At 47.6% G+C, this 18,216-nt stretch overlaps 1 protein-coding gene across 2 annotated transcripts in view; it reads left to right on the forward strand.

Moving 5' to 3' along the window:
* The window catches only part of LOC147628953 (uncharacterized), a 47,337-nt gene extending 29,474 nt beyond the window's left edge, over window positions 1-17,863 (forward strand). The window contains exons 6-7 of one of the 2 annotated variants that reach the window (XM_086812122.1): window positions 5,559-5,714; window positions 17,234-17,863. In XM_086812122.1, coding sequence (XP_086668248.1) covers window positions 5,559-5,714; window positions 17,234-17,398 — 321 coding nt within the window. In that variant the 3' untranslated portion in view covers window positions 17,399-17,863. The remainder of the gene's footprint in view (window positions 1-5,558; window positions 5,715-17,233) is intronic. The other variant, XM_086812123.1, reaches the window with a different exon arrangement.
* Window positions 17,864-18,216: the final 353 nt, after the last annotated feature.

Below are 18,216 nucleotides of genomic sequence, written 5' to 3' on the forward strand. Positions count from 1 at the left end.
TGGGTGTGCCCGCCCGTGTAGGTGTTTTCTCATTTTTCCTCACTCCCCGTATTTTTTTCCCCATACTTTTCCCATTTTTCTCTGGCTTGGGAGGCAGCCTTGAGGTGGTAGGATGTCCTTGTTTGTAGCCGACTGCAACTGCATTAGTTTATTGATGTTGGCCGACTGTGTGGACACCTTCTTGGTGCTGGCCGACTGTTCATAGTACTGGCCGATTGGTTTATTACCAGTCGTGGTGGACATGCTCTCGTCGGCTGCCCTACAGCAAGCTGACTGCTGTATGGGGGCCATATAAAATGGCCCCACAACCCCTTGCCACTTGTAGTTGTATCATTCCGGGATTCTTCTTGTGTGTATAGAGCAGAGTTACACGCCTCTCTCTCTCTCTCTCTCTCTCTCTCTCTCTCTCTCTCTCTCTCTCTTGTGCTGTTATTTTCTGCATTGTGTTTTGCTCGTGTTTCCAGATCTGGTCATCATCTCCGTTGCGCATTCTAACATGGTATCAGAGCCTAGGCTCTAGATAGTTCTTGGGATTTGTGTGAGCAAGAGGGGGACTGTTGTGTTGCTGATTGGTGGACTGTACGAGACTATTTGGGAAGAGGAGAAGCAAGAGGACGGCGGGCTGATTTGCTGGACGTGCCACTTGCAGGTGTAAGTTCTTCTTTGTTCCCACCCACCCACCCTTTTTCAGAGTACATCCCCGCAATGGCAGATCTGTTAGAGATGGCCGAGAGACATGTGAAGATTCCTACACTCCCCACGTTCTTGGTGGACCGTCAGTTGGACGGGAACAATTACGGCATATGGAAGGTTATGATGGAATCTGTTTTGGAGTCTTACGACCTCGTTGATTTCGTCGTTGTTGGGGTTCCACGGTCGGAAGTAGAGGAAGGGGAGTTACCGTCAATCTGAAAGGACTGGGAGGCACAGGCACAGATGTGGGATCGTGTCAATGCTAGGGTCTGTTCGTTTATCTTCCTCAATTGCACACCGGAGGTAATCAATCATGTAAAGTATATGACGCTGGCCAGAGGTATATGGCAGCATTTGGCTTCTCTCTACAACAGGGTATCGCCTATGAAGAGGATTTCCTTGAAAGTACAGATGCGGGTTATGAGCCCTGCAAAGTCGTTGACGATGCGGAGTATATTAACAAGCTGCAGGCTCTTCAGCAGGAAGTTCTTCAAGCTGGGAAGGAGATATCGTCAGAGGACATGGCCATAACGTTGTTGCTGCATTTGCCCTCTCAGTACTCAGCATTTTACTCGTCTTTGATTACCAGTGGCAGGCTCAGCACCATCACGTGAGAGGAGCTTGTGCCCATGGTCTTGGGCCAGGAGGAATGATTCACGAACCCTCCTCAGGGTGGAGGTTTGGAGGCCTTAACTGGCCAACGGTCGAAAGGCCGTAACACGGGCAAAGGGAAGGCTTCATCGGAGAAGTCTTCTGAGAAGAAGTCCGTTACTGACCGCGAGAAACTAAAGGCAGAGAGGACTTGTAATGATTGTGGTGAGAAAGGCCACTATTGGAGGTAGTGTCCCAAGCGGAAGACCGAGAAGGGTGAAGATTCCTCAGCAGCAATCATGAAGACTCCGGCTTTTGTGCACGTGGAGGTGATGGACACCGATGTTTCATTTTCTCAGGCAGGGAGGAGGTTGGAGGATTCTCCGCAACGGATACTCGGGAGTGGATTCTAGACAGTGGTGCTTCAAGGCACATGACTCCTTCCCGTTTACATTTACAGGATCTCTGCAGGTATTCTGGTCACATTCTTACTGGGGATACATCCACTATCCCAGTTCACAGTGAGGGTAGGATGGAGATAGTTCCCGATGGCAGAGGGGGAAAGCATTCCTCCCAGGTGTTGTATGTTCTGTCACTTGGTTTTCATCTGTTGTTAGTGCATTAGGTTTGCAAGACTGGCGTACAGGTGGAGTTTGATGAGCATTTTGTTGCTCTCCGGGACAAAGCATCAGGCCGGGTGGTTTGGGAAGGCGGAGTGGAGAATGGAGTTTACAAGCTTTGAGCACTCTCTCCCCCAGGTCCTTAGGTTTGTGATGAGTGGCAGCGTGGTAATGGCCACTTCAGTGTGGATACGCTGCAGGTGTGCAGGCCTTCCAGGACCAGATGGTGGATAGCTTGCCAGTTGATGGCAATAGTTGGCAGGAACTTTCCAGTACTGATGTTGGTTGTTCTTGTGTTCGTTAGTCAGAGGAAACTGAACAGGTAACTTATGCTCTGATGTCTCGTAGTATTCGGGACAAAGAAACTCCTGTAGATGAGGATGTTCTTTCCACGGGGACCTCTCGGAAAGCCAGGTAGGTGGTAGTTGATTACTTGTAGAAGGAGGCGGTTTCTCTAGGCTTTGTGGTTCCGGATTCAGAGGGGTGGTTTACAGGTTCAGAAGGCCTTGCGTGGTCTTAAGCAGGTTTCCAAGACTTGGCTTTGCACCGTAACAGGTGTTGATCCTTGTGAGCAGTGTGATGCCTCTTTGACTTAGAAGCAGAATGGTTCATTGATTTGGTTGATGGACACCAGATTTGACGTGAGCTTCCTGATGAGGCAGTTGAGCTCATGGTTGCAGATGACTCTATGGGAGGCAGGATTGCGTATCTTGTGGTTTCTGTGGCATGCGAAGGATCATGGACTCTTTTACACAAGAGGGGGATTGATTGATGAAGTCCGACTCCATGGTTGGAGTGACTCAGTTTGGGGAGGAGATCTCGACACGAGAAGATCTACCTCAAGCCCAGGAGCAGTTTTATGGAGCAGTAAGAGGCAGTCATCTTTTGCCCTGTCGACAGAGGCAGAGTACCGAGCTGCTTGTGATGCTGCTTGTGAGGTGGTGAGGATGCAGAGGTTGCATTGCAAGATTGGGCTTCCACTGGAGGAACCCATGGTCATCCAGAGGTACTTTGTTTGTGAACAGATCGTTGCTGATGACATCTTGCTAGAGTTCTGTTCGATGGAGGATAGTACGATGGACCTCTTCACGAAGTCGCTATCTCAGGATTTGCTCAGGTGGCACCCCAGCTCCCTGTGGTTGGTTTCACAGCTAGGAGTTGAGAGGAGGTGTTAGAAGTCATCTCTTGTCTTTATGTTGGCACTAGGGCCTCTGTTGTGGGTGTGCCCGCCCTTGTAGGTGTTTTCTCATTTTTCCTCACTCCCCATATTTTTTTCCCCATATTTTTTCCTGTTTCTGTGTCTTGGGAGGCAGTCCTGAGGTGGCAGGATGTCCTTGTCTATAGCCGACTGCAGGTGCATTTGTTTACTGATGCTGGCCGATTGTGTGGACACCTTCTTGGTGCTGGCTGACTGTTCACAATACTGGCTGACTGGTTTATTACCAGTCGTGGTGGACATGCTCCTGTCGGCTGCCCTACAGCAGGCCGACTGTTGTATGGGGGCCATATAAAATGGCCCCATAGCCCCTTGCCACTTGTATCATTCCGGGATTCTTCTTGTGTATATAGAGCAGAGTTACATGCCTCTATTTCTCTCTCTCTCTGGTGCTGTTATTTTCTGCATTGTGTTTTGCTCGTGTTTCCAGATCTGGTCATCATCTCCGTTGCGCATTCTGACACCGTCATGCAAGCATTAAGGGGACAACTGCCCATTGGTGGATCACTGAAAAGACCACCAAAGATCCCATTTGCACTTGGAAAGAGTTTAAGGACAGATTTTATGCCCAATTTTTGCCATCAAATGCAGAGCATACACTCACATAAAGTGGGATAGACTTGATTAAAAGGATAATGAGAGTGTGCAACAGTATGTGAGCAAATTTTGGAAAGTTTTGCTGGAGGTTACTCCTTTCATGCAACTCTCCGAGGATGAAAAGAAAAGAAAGTTTCATAGCTACGGAGCAATTGGTGCCTAAAATCAAGCAAGATCAAGGTGGTTCCAAGGGCAAAGAGAAGGTTGTCCCAAACCTACAAAAAGGTGGACAGCCACCTAAAAAGATCTTTCGGGATGTCCAGAAGGGAGGTAAAGCTGAAAATACCTCATCCAAGGATCATGGGCCAAAGAAGTACAAATTTGGCTTGACCCCCGAGCAAAGGGAGCAATATGCAAAGGAGGGGAAATGCTAGACAATGACTGCATAGTGAGCTGCATATGACTAGGATTAGCTTTTCATTTCAGTTTTTCTTTCCATGATACTTAGGACATGGACTTGTTGTATACAGATTTGTCTCATAGGCCAATTTGGCCTTTTCCATAGATGTTGATATATCTTTTCTTCTCTCTCTCTCTCTCTCTCTCTCTCTCTCTCTCTCTCTCTCTCTCTTCAGCTCTACCACCTATGTATAAAGAGAAAAGTGGATTGCTTCATACTCACTAACATAAAGGTATAAAGAAGGTCTTGCTGCGTGTTACAAGATCAAACCAATTGCATGTTACAATTCATGCCTAGAGCTGCCTCAGGCCCCCTTTATGTAGGGGTTCTTGCCAACACTTGTGAGATGCTTGAATGAGGGCTGAAACCTCCTTATATAGCTTATAGGCCACCTCACCAATCTTTTATTTGGGAAGGTTCATAGTACCTAGGAGATAACTTCCCAACCTTCCCTATCCTTAACGTCTCAGAACTCTTGGGTACTCTCAAGTATATCAACATTCCCTCAGATAACTCCCTCGGTGAATGTTGCCTATCAATATAAACTGTGCACTATCGTGAGCACCCTTGATAGCACCCCATGCTTTGACTACCATCTCTTGCATATCCACTAAGAAATCTCTAGTCGCATCACCCTGAATATTCTTAAGTCCTAAGGTTACCCGAGACCTTGGTTGATATCCATACATCAACATAAACGGATTATAACCAATAGTAGCCGATTGCTTAGTACAATCATAGGCAAACTTGACCATAGGAATGCACATCTCCCAATTAGATGGTTGCGTGGAGCCATACGCACAAAGCATATCCTCCAAAGCTTGATTTCACCCTCTCTGTTGCCCATGAGATTGACAATAATAAGAGGAACTCAAACTCAATGATGTCTCTAGTTCTTGGAAAACTACTTGCGAGAAGTGTCCAAAAAACTTCGAGTCCTTTTCACTCACTATATCACAAGGCAGACCATATGCTCTGAAAAGCTGCTCAACAACTGTTGTCAATTCAATTGCTTCCATAGTCATCCTTGTGGGTAAAAATCTTGTCATCATCATTGGTGTGTCTACCACCACCCAGATAGCATTATGCCCTCTGCAATTTCATGGCAATCCGACAATAAAAATACTTTCCTATTTGTTAAAAGGAATCTCCAAAGGATGTAAAAACCCTTTAAAATCCATAGATCAAGTCTTCCTTCAGGGTTCTGAAGTTTACCTTAATCTTAGGCCTTCTGACTAGTCTCAAGCAAGGCAGCCAGCTTGCTTGCTGACTTTCTTTAATATGTGAGTCTCCTTTGTTTGCTTTTATGAGATGAAACAACAATCTGGAATGATGCATATGAATTATAGGCTTGATAAAAATTGTTGTTGTACTAGATGTATTTCATGTCAGCTATAGAATTATCAATCTAACATAGGTTAATGTCAATGACTATTTGTAGGACACTACAGAACGAACAGTTAGATTCTTCAAATCAACTATTGTTCCCAGGTTGGATGAAGGCCGGAATGTGCTTGTAGTTGCCCATGGGAATGTACTTCGATGTATTATTTCTCATTTGGCAGGTCTTACAGAAACTGAAATGCTACAGCTTCAGGTACTCTACTTCTGGGAGCACTAAATTAATTTTTTGTCGGAGCTTTCAATTTTATTTATATCTGCACCTGAATGTCTTAGAAAGTTCGCATGCTTATGCACATGATTTGGTTTTGGGGCCAGGGTGGGTTTGTTTTTTTTTCCCCCTTCCCGGGTGGGTGGGGGGGGGGGGGGGGGTGGTGGTGGTTAGAGGTCATCTCCTGTCTATACATATACACTAGGGTCTCTGTTGTGGGTGTGCCTGCCCTTATTAGGTGTTTTCTCATTTTTTCCCCACTCTCCGTATTTTTTCCCCCATTTTTTCCTATTTTTCTGTGGCATGGGAGGCAATCTTGTAGTGGCAGGAGTGACCTTGAACCTGGCCGACTGCATCTGTGGAGACTCTGGAGGTGGCCGACTGATTTGCATGAGTCATGGACTTCCCTGATGTTGGCCGACCCCCTATTTTTTTGTGGCATGGGAGGCAATCTTGTAGTGGCAGGAGGACCTTGAACCTGGCCGACTGCATCTGTGGAGACTTTGGAGGTGCTCGACTGATTTGCATGAGTCGTGGACTTCCCTGATGTTGGCCGACCCCCTTTGCTGCTGGCCGACTGTGTATTTTATAGTCGTGGGGATTTTTGTGTCCTTTTTTCTGCCTACAGCAGGCCGACTGCTGTTGGGGGGCCATATAAAATGCCCCCCAGCCCCCTTGTCATTGTTGTACCAATTTCGGGATTCTTTTGTGTATATAGAGCAGAGTTACACGCCTCTATCTCTCTCTCTCTTGTGCTGTGATTTTTTGCATTGCGTTTTGCTCTTGTATTCCCAGATCTGGTCATCATCTCCGTTGCGTATTCTGACATGGTATCACAGCCTAGGCTCTAGATAGTTCTTGGGATTTGTGTGAGCAAGAGGGGGACTATTGTGTTGCTGATTGGTGGACTGTTTAGGACTGTTCGGGAAGAGGAGAAGCAAGAGGACGGCGGGCTGATTTGCTGGACAGCAAGAGGGGGACTGTTGTGTTGCTGATTGGTGGACTGTTTAGGACTGTTCGGGAAGAGGAGAAGCAAGAGGACGGCGGGCTGATTTGCTGGACAGCCACTTGCAGGTGTTAGTTCTTCTTTGTTTCCACCCACGCACCCTTTTCAGAGTACATCCCCGCAATGGCAGATCTATTTGAGATGGCCGAGAGGCATGTGAAGATCCCGACACTCCCCCACGTTCCCGGTGGACCGTCAGTTGGATGGGAGCAACTACGGCATATGGAAGGTTATGATGGAATCTGTTCTGGAGTCTTACGGCCTCGTTGATTTCGTCGTTGTTGGGGTTCCACGGCCGGAAGTAGAGGAAGGGGAGTTACCGTCGATCCGAAAGGACCGGGAGGCTCAGACACAGATGTGGGATCGTGTCAACGCCAGGGTCCGTTCGTTTATCTTTCTCAACTGCACACCGCAGGTAATCAATCATGTAAAGCATATGACGCTAGCCAGAGGTATATGGCAGCATTTGGCCTCTCTTTACAACAGGGTATTGAAACCGATCCCGTCAAGTGGGAATAGACTCCGTTGGACACCCACACGCGTAATAGCCCAACTTAATATCACAATTTGTTATTGGGAGTATTTAACGAATACAATGCTCCATGGGTTCAAAGAACCAGATGATGTCCATGTACAAATGAATACAGTACCAATCAAGAAGCTCGAAGTAAATATTCGAAGGAGAGCGACCACTACGGTCCTGTGCCTTCATTGGACTCCGCGGAGAGCGCCCCACTGGTGTTCCAGGACCACGCACAAACAGGCGCTCCTGTACTAATGCCTGGCTCTCCCGATCTCGGCACCTTTTGACCGCGGTTCTCCAAAAGCTTGGACTACCCGGCACCGAACGGGTGTTAGTCGTAGAGAGAATCCCTTATCAGATTTACCACAAAGTTCTTTACTTGAATCTAAAATTCACTTACTTGTAGATTACAGATGGAAGACCAATACCCATGGTGTCTGTGTGCAGCTACTTGAGAGGGACACCAAGGTGCAGCAGCATGTCGTGAGAGGAGTAGTTGCCTTGGGAAAAGTATAGCCTCCTGAAGAAAGGAGATGCCACCTATGTAAAGGAGGCACAACTGCCTGCAAAGGAAAACAACCACCCGCTGTGCAGGACACAGCCACCTTTTGTGGAGGAGGAGGAAGAGGAGGAGTCGCCTGGCTGTAGGAGCACAGCTGCCAACTGAAGGAAAAGCAGCCACGTACAGAAGGTACAACCACCTGAGGGAGAAGGAGGAGCCGTTTGTATTCAGGGTACAGCCGCCGCCTGCAGAGTAGGAGAAGTACACACAGTGGAGGAGCAGCTTGTATGGTCGCCTGGCTGCAGTGGAGAAGAGGCAGCCGTCTGCTGGAGGGGACAACTACCTGCTGGAAGAGGCGGCGCAGCCTATGCAGCCTGTGTAGCCTGCTGATGATGGCACACAGTAGCCTGCAGAAGAGGCAACGCAGCATGTGCAGTACAAACACCGCCTGTATGTAGGGCACAGCTGCCGCCTGTATGCTGAAACGCAGGTTGATAAGCAGCCGCTTGGGAGCAGAAGCGCAGGAGAAGGAGCCGCCTGAGGGATCGTGGAAACGATCGCCGGTTCCTCCTTACGAGTTTTTTGGTGTGAAGAGAGAGTATCAACGTCTACTAAAGATCAATGTCTCTATGAGACTTGAAAGTGTTACTTATGTTCTGTCTGTAAACTGAAGATCATAAACATGGAAACATAAAAATGATGAATGAAAAAGGACCGGTGCAGCCAATGAGGTGACGGCTCAAGTGGTGAAGGTGTTTGCCTACGACCAAGCTGTCATGGGTTCAAAATCCCCCTCGGTGCTTCCTCGGCGGGGTCGCCTATGGGTGGATAATTAAGCACCTACGGGCATGGAAAATTAGTAACTATGGGAGTATCTTGGGCCTAAGGCTAGTCGTAAAAAAAGGGGCCAGTGCAAATTAGAGGGTTCTACATGTACAGTGAGTAGCAATAGGACTAGTGAAGCTAGTGGGGCTCATTATCTGTTAGCCTCCACCGCTAAAGTCTTCATGTGCTACATCCCGACTCCTGAGGCCCAAGCAGGGGTAACACAACTAACCTAGGGGATGGAATTGGGGCCCTACTGAAACTAACTTTGTGCTCACAATGGAGGAGTGTGTCTTGCTGGTATGGGACTCTAGGCATTTGTCAAGTCTCTAGATGCTTCTAACCTCGAGCTTGGGGTGAGCCTAAATGGCTCTATGGTTGGGCAGTGAGCTAGATGTCATTGTCCTCATGTTCCTTTGTTTGGCTAACAAGAGGCGGATGCGATCCTAACATTGTAATTAGAGGCAAACCTGCTTTCACGTGAATCCTGCACTTGGATGTCACGTGGCCATATATGTACAGCAAGTGCAAGTTTTATTGTGGTAATTGGCCTTTTGTGAGCCTGTGTCACAGATAAGTCATTGAGGGATCCACTCTAGAGGGTCATGGTCAGGTGTGCAACATAGCAGCCATGTACGGGACGGGACGTATAATACGGCAAAGTATAATACGTGTATAATACATCGTTTTTATCAAGCCAAAATAAAAAACGCCATTTTTTTAATAATAAAAAACGTGTATATATATAATGTACACACACACACACACACACACACACACACACATACATACATATGTATGTATGTATGTATGTATGTATATACATACATACATACATACATACATACATATATGCATGCATGCATGCATACATACATACATACATACATACATACATACATATATATATGTATGTATGTATGTATGTATGTATGTATGTATACATACATACATACATACATACATATATATATATATGTATGTATGTACATACACACACACACACATGTATATATACACATGTGCATATACAAATATATGTACATATAGACATAGGTGTTAACATGCATACATACATGAAAAACATCAAAAAAGGTTATATATATATATATATATATACACGTGTATATACTCATATATGTACATATACATATAGGTGTTAACATGCATACATACATGAAAAGCATTAAAAAAGGTTTTTATTAATGTATGTATTAGAAAAAAAAACATTCAGCAAGTTTTTTATTAATGATAAAAAACTCGCGTTTTTTAAATAAAAAACGTTTTTTATTATAAAAAACGTTTTTTATTATAAAAAACGTTTTTTATTTTAAAAAAACGTTTTTTAACGTTTTTTTTGAAAAAAAATAAAAAAAATTCACGTTTTTTATCAATTGGACGTTTTTTATTATAAAAAACGTCCCGTCGCGTCCAATATATAAAAAACGCGTTTTATGGTGTGCAAGTCTTGCACATGATGTCAGTGCTTGTCCTGCATGTTTGACACCCTCTGGAATGATGTAGAGGTGTCCTGGGCATCTAGCCAGCTGCACGGGCACCAAGGTTAGGTCAGGTGATGGACCGTATAGGGATCCTTCTCAAGGACAACCATGGAAGGGCTGTCCAAGAGACACCTAGACCTTAGGCCACCCTGAGACATCATTGGTTGATCCCATGTAGCCTTGTCGGCTAGAAGCCCTATTGGCTAGCTACGTAACTTGTTGGCTAGCACAATACCTTGTCGGCCAGCACAAATGCTCACATGTGTGAAAGGCGCCACAATTAATGCTGAATATGCAAGTTGTGGGCTGATAAAGACAGGCCGACAGCCCCTTGAGCAAACTGATCAGCATATGAGAGCCTATATAAGTGATGGCCAGCAGTTGGGGAAAACCATCTCATAAATCTGCAAGTGCTGAAGTCCAAGGGCTGTAGAAGGTGGAAAGGTGTAGATCTAGGAATTTGTATTCAGGCTTAAAGATCTCAGCCAAGGGAAGCTGTCCACAGTCAGTTCTCAATATAGGCTATTTACAGTTAGAAGTGTGTCATTCTACTCATTCAATAAAGCAATAGAGGGTATAGGGGACCCAATACTGTGTATTTGTTTCCTCTCTCTCTCTCTCTCTCTCTCTCTCTCTCTACATTGTCAAGAGCCCATGGCTGAAAGTGTTTATCAAATTATAATCCTTGTATGTAAGCTTCTGCATGTTACAGTGGTATCAGAGCTTTGCCTTTTGGTGAAGAAATTCAGCCCAGAAAAGTATTTTTTTTCCACTTGTGGTTGATGTTAATTTTCGTGGTAGAGCTGTAGGTACAGTGCTCAACTATGGAGGTTGAAAGATCTTCATAACATAGGAGTGTGTGCTCAAAAGGATAGAAAGAAAATAAAGAGAACAAAGCTCTTAGAGAGAGTGTGCACGACTGAATGATGTGATTGCTTGCTTGATTTTTTCATTGAAGTACATGCACCTTTATAGGTTACAAAGGTTGCCCCAATGACATCATTGCTTATGTCAGTACACAAATATCTAGATATTATTTGAAAATTGATACCCCTCTAAGAGGTGGTTCACACACAGGTAAGACCTTGATTCCCAACAACCTCCTGCTCAAGGGATTACCTCAATCTGTGTTAAGGATAAATCTAGGCTCATGGTTTCTCATGTTAGTTTTCATAGTCAAGGATAAATCACACGGCTCTAGTTTCACAGGCCAGTTATGGGATCCAATGGGTACAGACAACATAGGATCAGGTCATACACTCTCAACAAAAAACAACACTTTAAAAAGTCCAATCATCATAACAAAAGTTTGCTTCCTTTGCGGGAAGTTCTTTTTTCCTTCATGGTATTGGCCTTGGCCTTTTTGTAAAAGCAGTTCTTTCCGTTGTGATTATTTTTCCCACAATGTTTGCACGGCTTCTTTGAGTATTGGTTCCCTTAGCATGAGTATTCCTTCCACAAAGAGAATATTTAATACCTTTAAAGCTCTTCTTTGTGAAGAAGCAGCTGTCCCTCCTTGCTTCTTTGTTCATCTTTTTCTCCTCAAGGAGGTTATGACCCTTTCCAAGGTAAGACTGGGTAGGTTCTTCAAAGTGGTGATGAGATTTTTGTAAAGCTCATCTGGCATTGACTTGATTAGTACAGCTACTGCCACATCTTCTTTCACTTTAGCGTTAAGTGCAACAAGCCAGTTCATGAGGTACTTCATTTTGTTCAGATGAGCATCGAAGCTACATCTCGGACATGCTACTGATCTACCTCCAATGGCCAACCATGTGCCAATTGTGAAACTCTTGTGTGTCAGTAGCCACAAAAAGAGAGTGATCTTCCGAGGTCGAAAATTATCCTAGAGCCTCTTTCAAAAATATGAGAGCACGGTGAGAGGCTTGAGACTTCCAGTGTCTTGCTACTGCTGTCGGAATGCCCTCGACCTCGGGCATTTGGATTCTACGGTTGAGCCGTGCGCTCTATGCTACCCAGAGTCTCCTCCCTTTGTGCAGGATTACACCAAGTCCACTCCCTTGGGTCCCACTATAGGCGCGTGATGGGCCAACTCTCCCAAATCCATAAGTGCCAGAGTCTCTTCCTGGCCACCTTGGCTGGTGGTGGGTCAATGTGCCACTCATGCGTATGGAATCCAATCACCCTCACTCTCTGTAACGTGCATCCCTTGAAGTCCTCCAAGGAGGGATTTTCCAATCAAAAAGGTGAGCAAGGTGGAGCTCTCATTTGCGCCATGAACCATCACGAGAATATCGTGACTGGTGAACACTCCTAGCCACTACGGAGGAATAGGGTCAGGGATTAGGGCGAGCCATTCCGGAGGAATGATAGAGTCGATGTTGAGGCTGTGTCTGCCCTTGCCCGTGATCCGAGTCAGGCCCCTCTATTGAGCCACTGGAGGGAGCTGTTTGAATGTAAGCCAATCTCCAAGGGACCTAGTAGGGCCCGTGCTCAAAGTTCCCTAGGATACATGAGGCCGAGCTCCTAGCATGTGACCATTAGGTAAACAGATCAGGGAGTTCCAAATCCAGGGTTGTCAGAGACGCTCCTTGGAGGCCATTGAAACAGACTACTTGAGGGTTGACCTGAGGTGATCCCAAGCTCGTAATAGACTGGCTACAAATCTATCCTTAAAAGTTGGGCTAAAGCCACAGGCCTGCATCTCGAGAAGATCCATCTAGTGCTCTACGGCCAAGGGCCCCCTAGACTCGGTGTACGAGCGAATATCTTGGCTAGGGGGTAATCCTTCCATGGCCCCCGCCTGGAAGAAGTCCTCTCACAATCAGCTTGCCCAAAAGAGCATGGCTCTAAATGGAGGGGTCGATGATGCCCATGTCCCCTCTGTGGTGCGACTGTATGATCGCCACCTTGGCCTGGACTGGCCTCCCGTCGCTGCAAGCCCATAGAAAGTTGCGGATCAACCATTGAATGGACCAATGCAAGCCCGTGAAAAGGCCCAACAAGAAGTAATATACCACATCGTGGCAAGAACTTGGTTCGCCACCACCACTCGGCCGGCTAAGGAAAGCCTCGCTGAACTCCAGTATAGAAGCTTCTTCCGAATGCTTAGAAGAAGGGGGGCTAACCGTTGCTTTGGGGAGATATTGATGTTCACCTGGCATCCAAGATAACGGACTTGAATGCCCCTCGGGATCTATTGGAAAGCCTCAACTAGACGCCAAGTCAGGGCGGGCGGAGAGCCAACCCAAAATTCACATGACTTGTGCTAGTTGATTTGCCCTCCTAATGCGCGATACAAGATCTCTATCGCCTTTGCAAATCTCTAAAGATTCCCCACAGTATGTTGCTGTGTCATCTGCAAACTCTAAGTCTAGCAGCTCCTCCTGTGCACGGATGGGGAGACGCAATCCTTGGAGCCCGGTCTCCTAAGCTTAGAGAAAAGTGCACATGGCCTCGGCAACAAATAGAAAGAGGTAGGGTACTAGAGGCAGCCTTGCCAGACCGAGCGAGAAAGGGGAAATCTGTCACCTCTGGTGAGAACCTGACTATGAGAGGCCGAGTAAAGTCTGGAAACACCACGGATCCACTCCTTTGGAAATCCCATCTTATCCAAAAATCCCCAATCAACTCTATCGTAGGCTCTCTCTGAATCCAGTATGAGCACAATGAGATCTTGCTAGCGCATCTCGGCCAAAGTAGCCGCCGCCTAGAAAGTGTAGATGATGTCCAAAATGCTCCGATTCTGAACAAAACCTGCCTGAGTATCATGAATCAAGTCGGGGAGGAAGGGTTGAAGTGTCCGTTGAAGGCCTCGGGGAGAATCTTGTAAGTGGTTCGAAGGAGGGTGATGGGTCTCCATTGCTGAATCTCCAATCTGTCACCACCGTCTTTGGGAATCAAGTGTATCAGACCCTCTGAAAGCCTCTCTAGCATGGCACCTGTAGTCATAATCTCGTTGAAGGCTCCTCTAAGGCCGCCTTCCATGAGATCCTAGTGACGAAGAAAAAAGGCATTCGTTCCTGGGCATTTGCCCCGAGGGAGTGCTGTCAAGGCATCCGCCAGCTCCTCAGCTGTGAGGGGAGTCGATAGGAAAGTCCGAGAGCGGGGAAAAACCACCTCTCTTGTGCCTCCAGTCCCGCTCTCGCGCATCCACCACTTGTGAGGATATGGACACCAGTGAGAATGGATTTGGACAAATGTGTGGCTATGGTTCTAACATTGGGGGGAGGGGGGGGGGGGGGGGGGGGGGGGACGACGATAGATTTATCCCGGGCTCGCAACCTGCAGATACCATCTCTCCGCTTGTGGGGGCCTGCAATCTCAAAGAAATCCCCAGTGACCCTATCTCCAGCCTGCGTCCAAAAGGAAGCTCTGGCATGGTATTTGTACTCCACCCTTCGCTTCTCTATGGATCTGAGCTCTGTACGGGCGGCGCCCAACTGACCCTCAATCCACGAGCTATGTGGGGAGCTCTCTTGAAGTCGTTGAAGAGAAGCAAGGCCTCGGCGAATGCTCCTCTCTTGCTCACGGAATCCAGCTAATCTGCTCTGTGCTGCCTCGTGTAGTAAACTGCTAATCTCACCTAGGCTTGCATCCAAGGTGCCTGTGGCTGATCCTGAGAGAAAATCCGGCCCCTCCCATATCTACTCTATCTTGTTGCACATCTCATAGTCCTAGATGAGGCTGTCAGGGATCCAAGTTTGTCCTGCCTCCACCAGAGACAAAATAACCAGAGCGTGATCGAAGAAAGTAGTGCTTGTGAAAATACCGATTGCAAGCCCACTCATCCACATAGAATCGATCAAGTCTGGAAAGATTGGGACTCGTGCTCCTCCTATCAGACCTCAAGAAGCACAGACTCCCAGGGTTGCGTCCAAACTCTGGTAAATGCCAAGGGTCCTGCCCCTAAGAGCCAGGATCAACTCCTTCCAACTTGGTGCTGCACTCAAGGAGAAGGAGGAGATCATCGCGCCACTCTTTCGTGTGGAGGGCCTGGAGTGGTGAAACACCACACAAATCCGAATGGGAGACACTGTCTCCTTGAAAATACGAGTTCCTTTGACGAGGAGACATCGGAAGAAACTGGAATCCATTGGCTGCCCAAAACCTGCGCAGTGCCTTGCGACCTTGGCAGGAGAGCCCTTACCGGAGAGGTGGCAATGGTCATCTCAACCGGCTCCAAAAAACGATGAATCAAGTGGCGAACCGAACTCACGGTTGCAGCCACTCCGGGTCTGGTGTGGCAATGGGCATCTCAATGGGCTCCGAGAAATGATGAATCAACCGGCAGACTGAACTCGCCGGCTGCCTCCGCTCTGGATTTGGCACTGCCGGAGGGCGGCGGGAATGCTCCGGAGAGGCCGAAGGAGGGGGGAGAGGGGGCTCCGAAGGAGTCAGGTCAGAGGTAGCTGTTGAGGGGAGCGCTGAAGACGAAGTTTGAGGAGGATGGGGGTGCGAGGAAGGGTCCGCTGAAGGCGCGGTAGGACTAGAGGACCCCATTGGGATCTGGAACCTCGAGAGGAATCTCGGCAAGGTAACGACCTCCAAACAGTTGGGGTCTCGAGGCGGGTTCCTTGAGGTAACTGAGGAGGGCCCATCACCGTCGGGTGGCTGTTGAGATAAATGCTTGAAACGGTTCTTTGATGAAACCGTATCCTCCTGTGCTCTTCCAGCTTGGTGCGCTCTGCGGCGCCGCCCCGTGGGGGTGGGGGGGGGGTGTTGCTGCCTTGCGACCTTGGCAGGAGAGCCCTTACTGGAGAGGTGGCAATGGTCATCTCAACCGGCTCCAAAAAATGATGAATCAAGTGGTAGACTGAACTCACGGTTGCAGCCACTCTGGGTCTGGTGTGGCAATGGGCATCTCAACCGGCTCGGAGAAATGATGAATCAACCGGCAGACTGAACTCACGTGCTGCCTCTGCTCCGGGTTTGGCACGACCGGAGGGCAGCGGGAATGCTCCGGAGAGGCGGACAGAGGGGGGAGAGGGAGCTCCAAAGGAGTCAGGTCAAAGGTATCTGTTGAGGGGAGCGCTGAAGACGAAGGTTGAGGAGGGGGCTAAAGGTGTGGTAGGACTAGAGGACCCCACTGGGATCTGGGAACCTGGAGAGGAATCTCGGCAAGGTAATGACCTGTCAAACTCAACCTAGTAGTAGCCGCGCCCCAAAGGGTGAGTATCAATAATCTTTCCAGGCGCACCAAGGAGGCTAGAAAAAAAAAAAGAAAGGCGCTGGATGTGGGGAGTAGAGAGGGCATGCAGGAGGCAGAAAAAGAGGAGGGGGGGCTGGACAGGGTGGACAGAGGGCAGGAGGCAGGGGGATGTGAGTGGGGGCAGGCGCACAGGGGAGAGGGATGGAAGGGGGGCAGTGTGCGAGTGAGAGGGAAGGAAAGGGTGGGCAGGGGGCAGTGCGCAAGCGAAGGGGGGTGAAGAGGGCGATGGCAGGCAGGAGGGTGAGGAGGCGCACAGTGCACAGGGCAGGGAGTGGGGGTAGGCGAGTGGGGGTACGGGGAGCAGAAAGGGAAAGGAGGACAAGGTGGGGAGACGGAGCAACCAGCAGGCGAGGGAGAAGAGGAGCAAGGGTGGCAAGCAAAACAGAAAGGCGCTGGACGGGGGAGGAGAGAGGGCAGGTGGGACTCGGGAGGCGGGAGGGGGCTGGATGGGGCAGACTGAGGGCAGGAGGCAGGGGGGTGTGAGCGGGAGCAAGTGCGCAGGCGAGAGGGATGGGAGGGGGGGCAGCACGTGAGTGAGAGGGTGGGCAGGGGGCAGCACACAGGCGAAGGGGGGGGGGAAAAGGGCGATGGTGGGCAGGAGGGGGGGAGGCGCAAGGTGCAGAGCGCAGGGTGCAGGTCGGGGGGCTCACAGCTGCCGTTTCTCACATCTGCAAGTCACTCATGATGTATTTCATAGTGAGTTGTCTAATGGTGTTTCTTGTGCAGGGATAGTAGATCATTAGATTGAGTTATTGCCTAGAAGCCATCCTGTCTCCCAGTAACCTTATCGGTTTATCCGAGTAACCTTATCCCTTTATCCAAGGGGAAGAGAACAAGATAGCTAGGCGGTTACAAAAGTATTAAAAAAAAGATAAATTGTGTGATAAGACTTTAAGCTGCCCCATGTTGTGTGTGTGTGTGTGTGAGAGAGAGAGAGAGAGAGAGAGAGAGAGCTTATGTGTTCTGGGTTGCAGCAGATATTAACAGGGTTGCCATATGCTTATGCGTTTGACGGCACTTTATTTGCTGAGTGTTGTGTTCTGCCACCTGTTGATCCATCTACTAATGCTCCTAGGCAAGGATTGTCCGTTGGGATCTCATCAATACTGAAAAAAGGCGAAATAGATTCTCTTATTTGAGTCTAAAATCACTGGCTTACATTGGTGAAACCCTTTATCTTTGAGGAGGAAATGCCTGATGTCTCAACAAATGTTTTGAATTTAAGGAGTAATTGTACTGAATTTGAATGCCTTTACTTGTGGTAAATATGATTTCCACAGGTGTCCAATGCTAGAGTTGCTACTGTCTCTTTTTGTTGGCTTTCGTGGGTTGGTGCAAAGCCACATAAATTTGATGCAGAGGCTAGATGTAGCGACCTGTCCCACTTTTTTGGAATTCATCTTTGGTCAAGGCTTTGATGTGCTTTCATGGCGTTCAAGCATGCAGAATGCTTATAGATGAACTGGGAAGTGACAGTTTTTTACATTGACTACAGAACAACTTATAATAGTGGTTGAACAAAAAACCTACTTGTCAAGTCATTAACCATCTCAGGAAGATTTTGGAGGCAAGTTTTCACTTATGTCTATGGAGTATAAGCTTGAAGTTTTTTTGTCATTTCATGCTTTCTATTTATGAACTTGTGTTGGCCAAGTTTGCAGCATCATCTTAAGACAATTTTGATCCACCTGTTGAACACATGATAAGAGGATTGAAGCATCACAACATGCTTTTCAACTTTGAACCAATTATAATCTAATGACAAAATGTTTCATCGGACTTACGAAACGGTTCCGTGCTTTGATTTCTAGCCATCTCAGAGAAGCTGTGGTTTCATTATCTACTAAGTAATGTGGAATCTAAAACATTGGTTCTCTTTCTAGTCTTTCTTGGAGTGTGCATTTCAAGAACTATTGCTTACAATGAGTCTTGAAAGACATCCATGAGATTAATAAAC

Source organism: Cibotium barometz, chromosome 18, assembly GCF_041138505.1.
Source record: "Cibotium barometz isolate CiBa-2024 chromosome 18, ASM4113850v1, whole genome shotgun sequence".
In the NCBI taxonomy this organism is placed as follows: domain Eukaryota; kingdom Viridiplantae; phylum Streptophyta; class Polypodiopsida; order Cyatheales; family Cibotiaceae; genus Cibotium; species Cibotium barometz.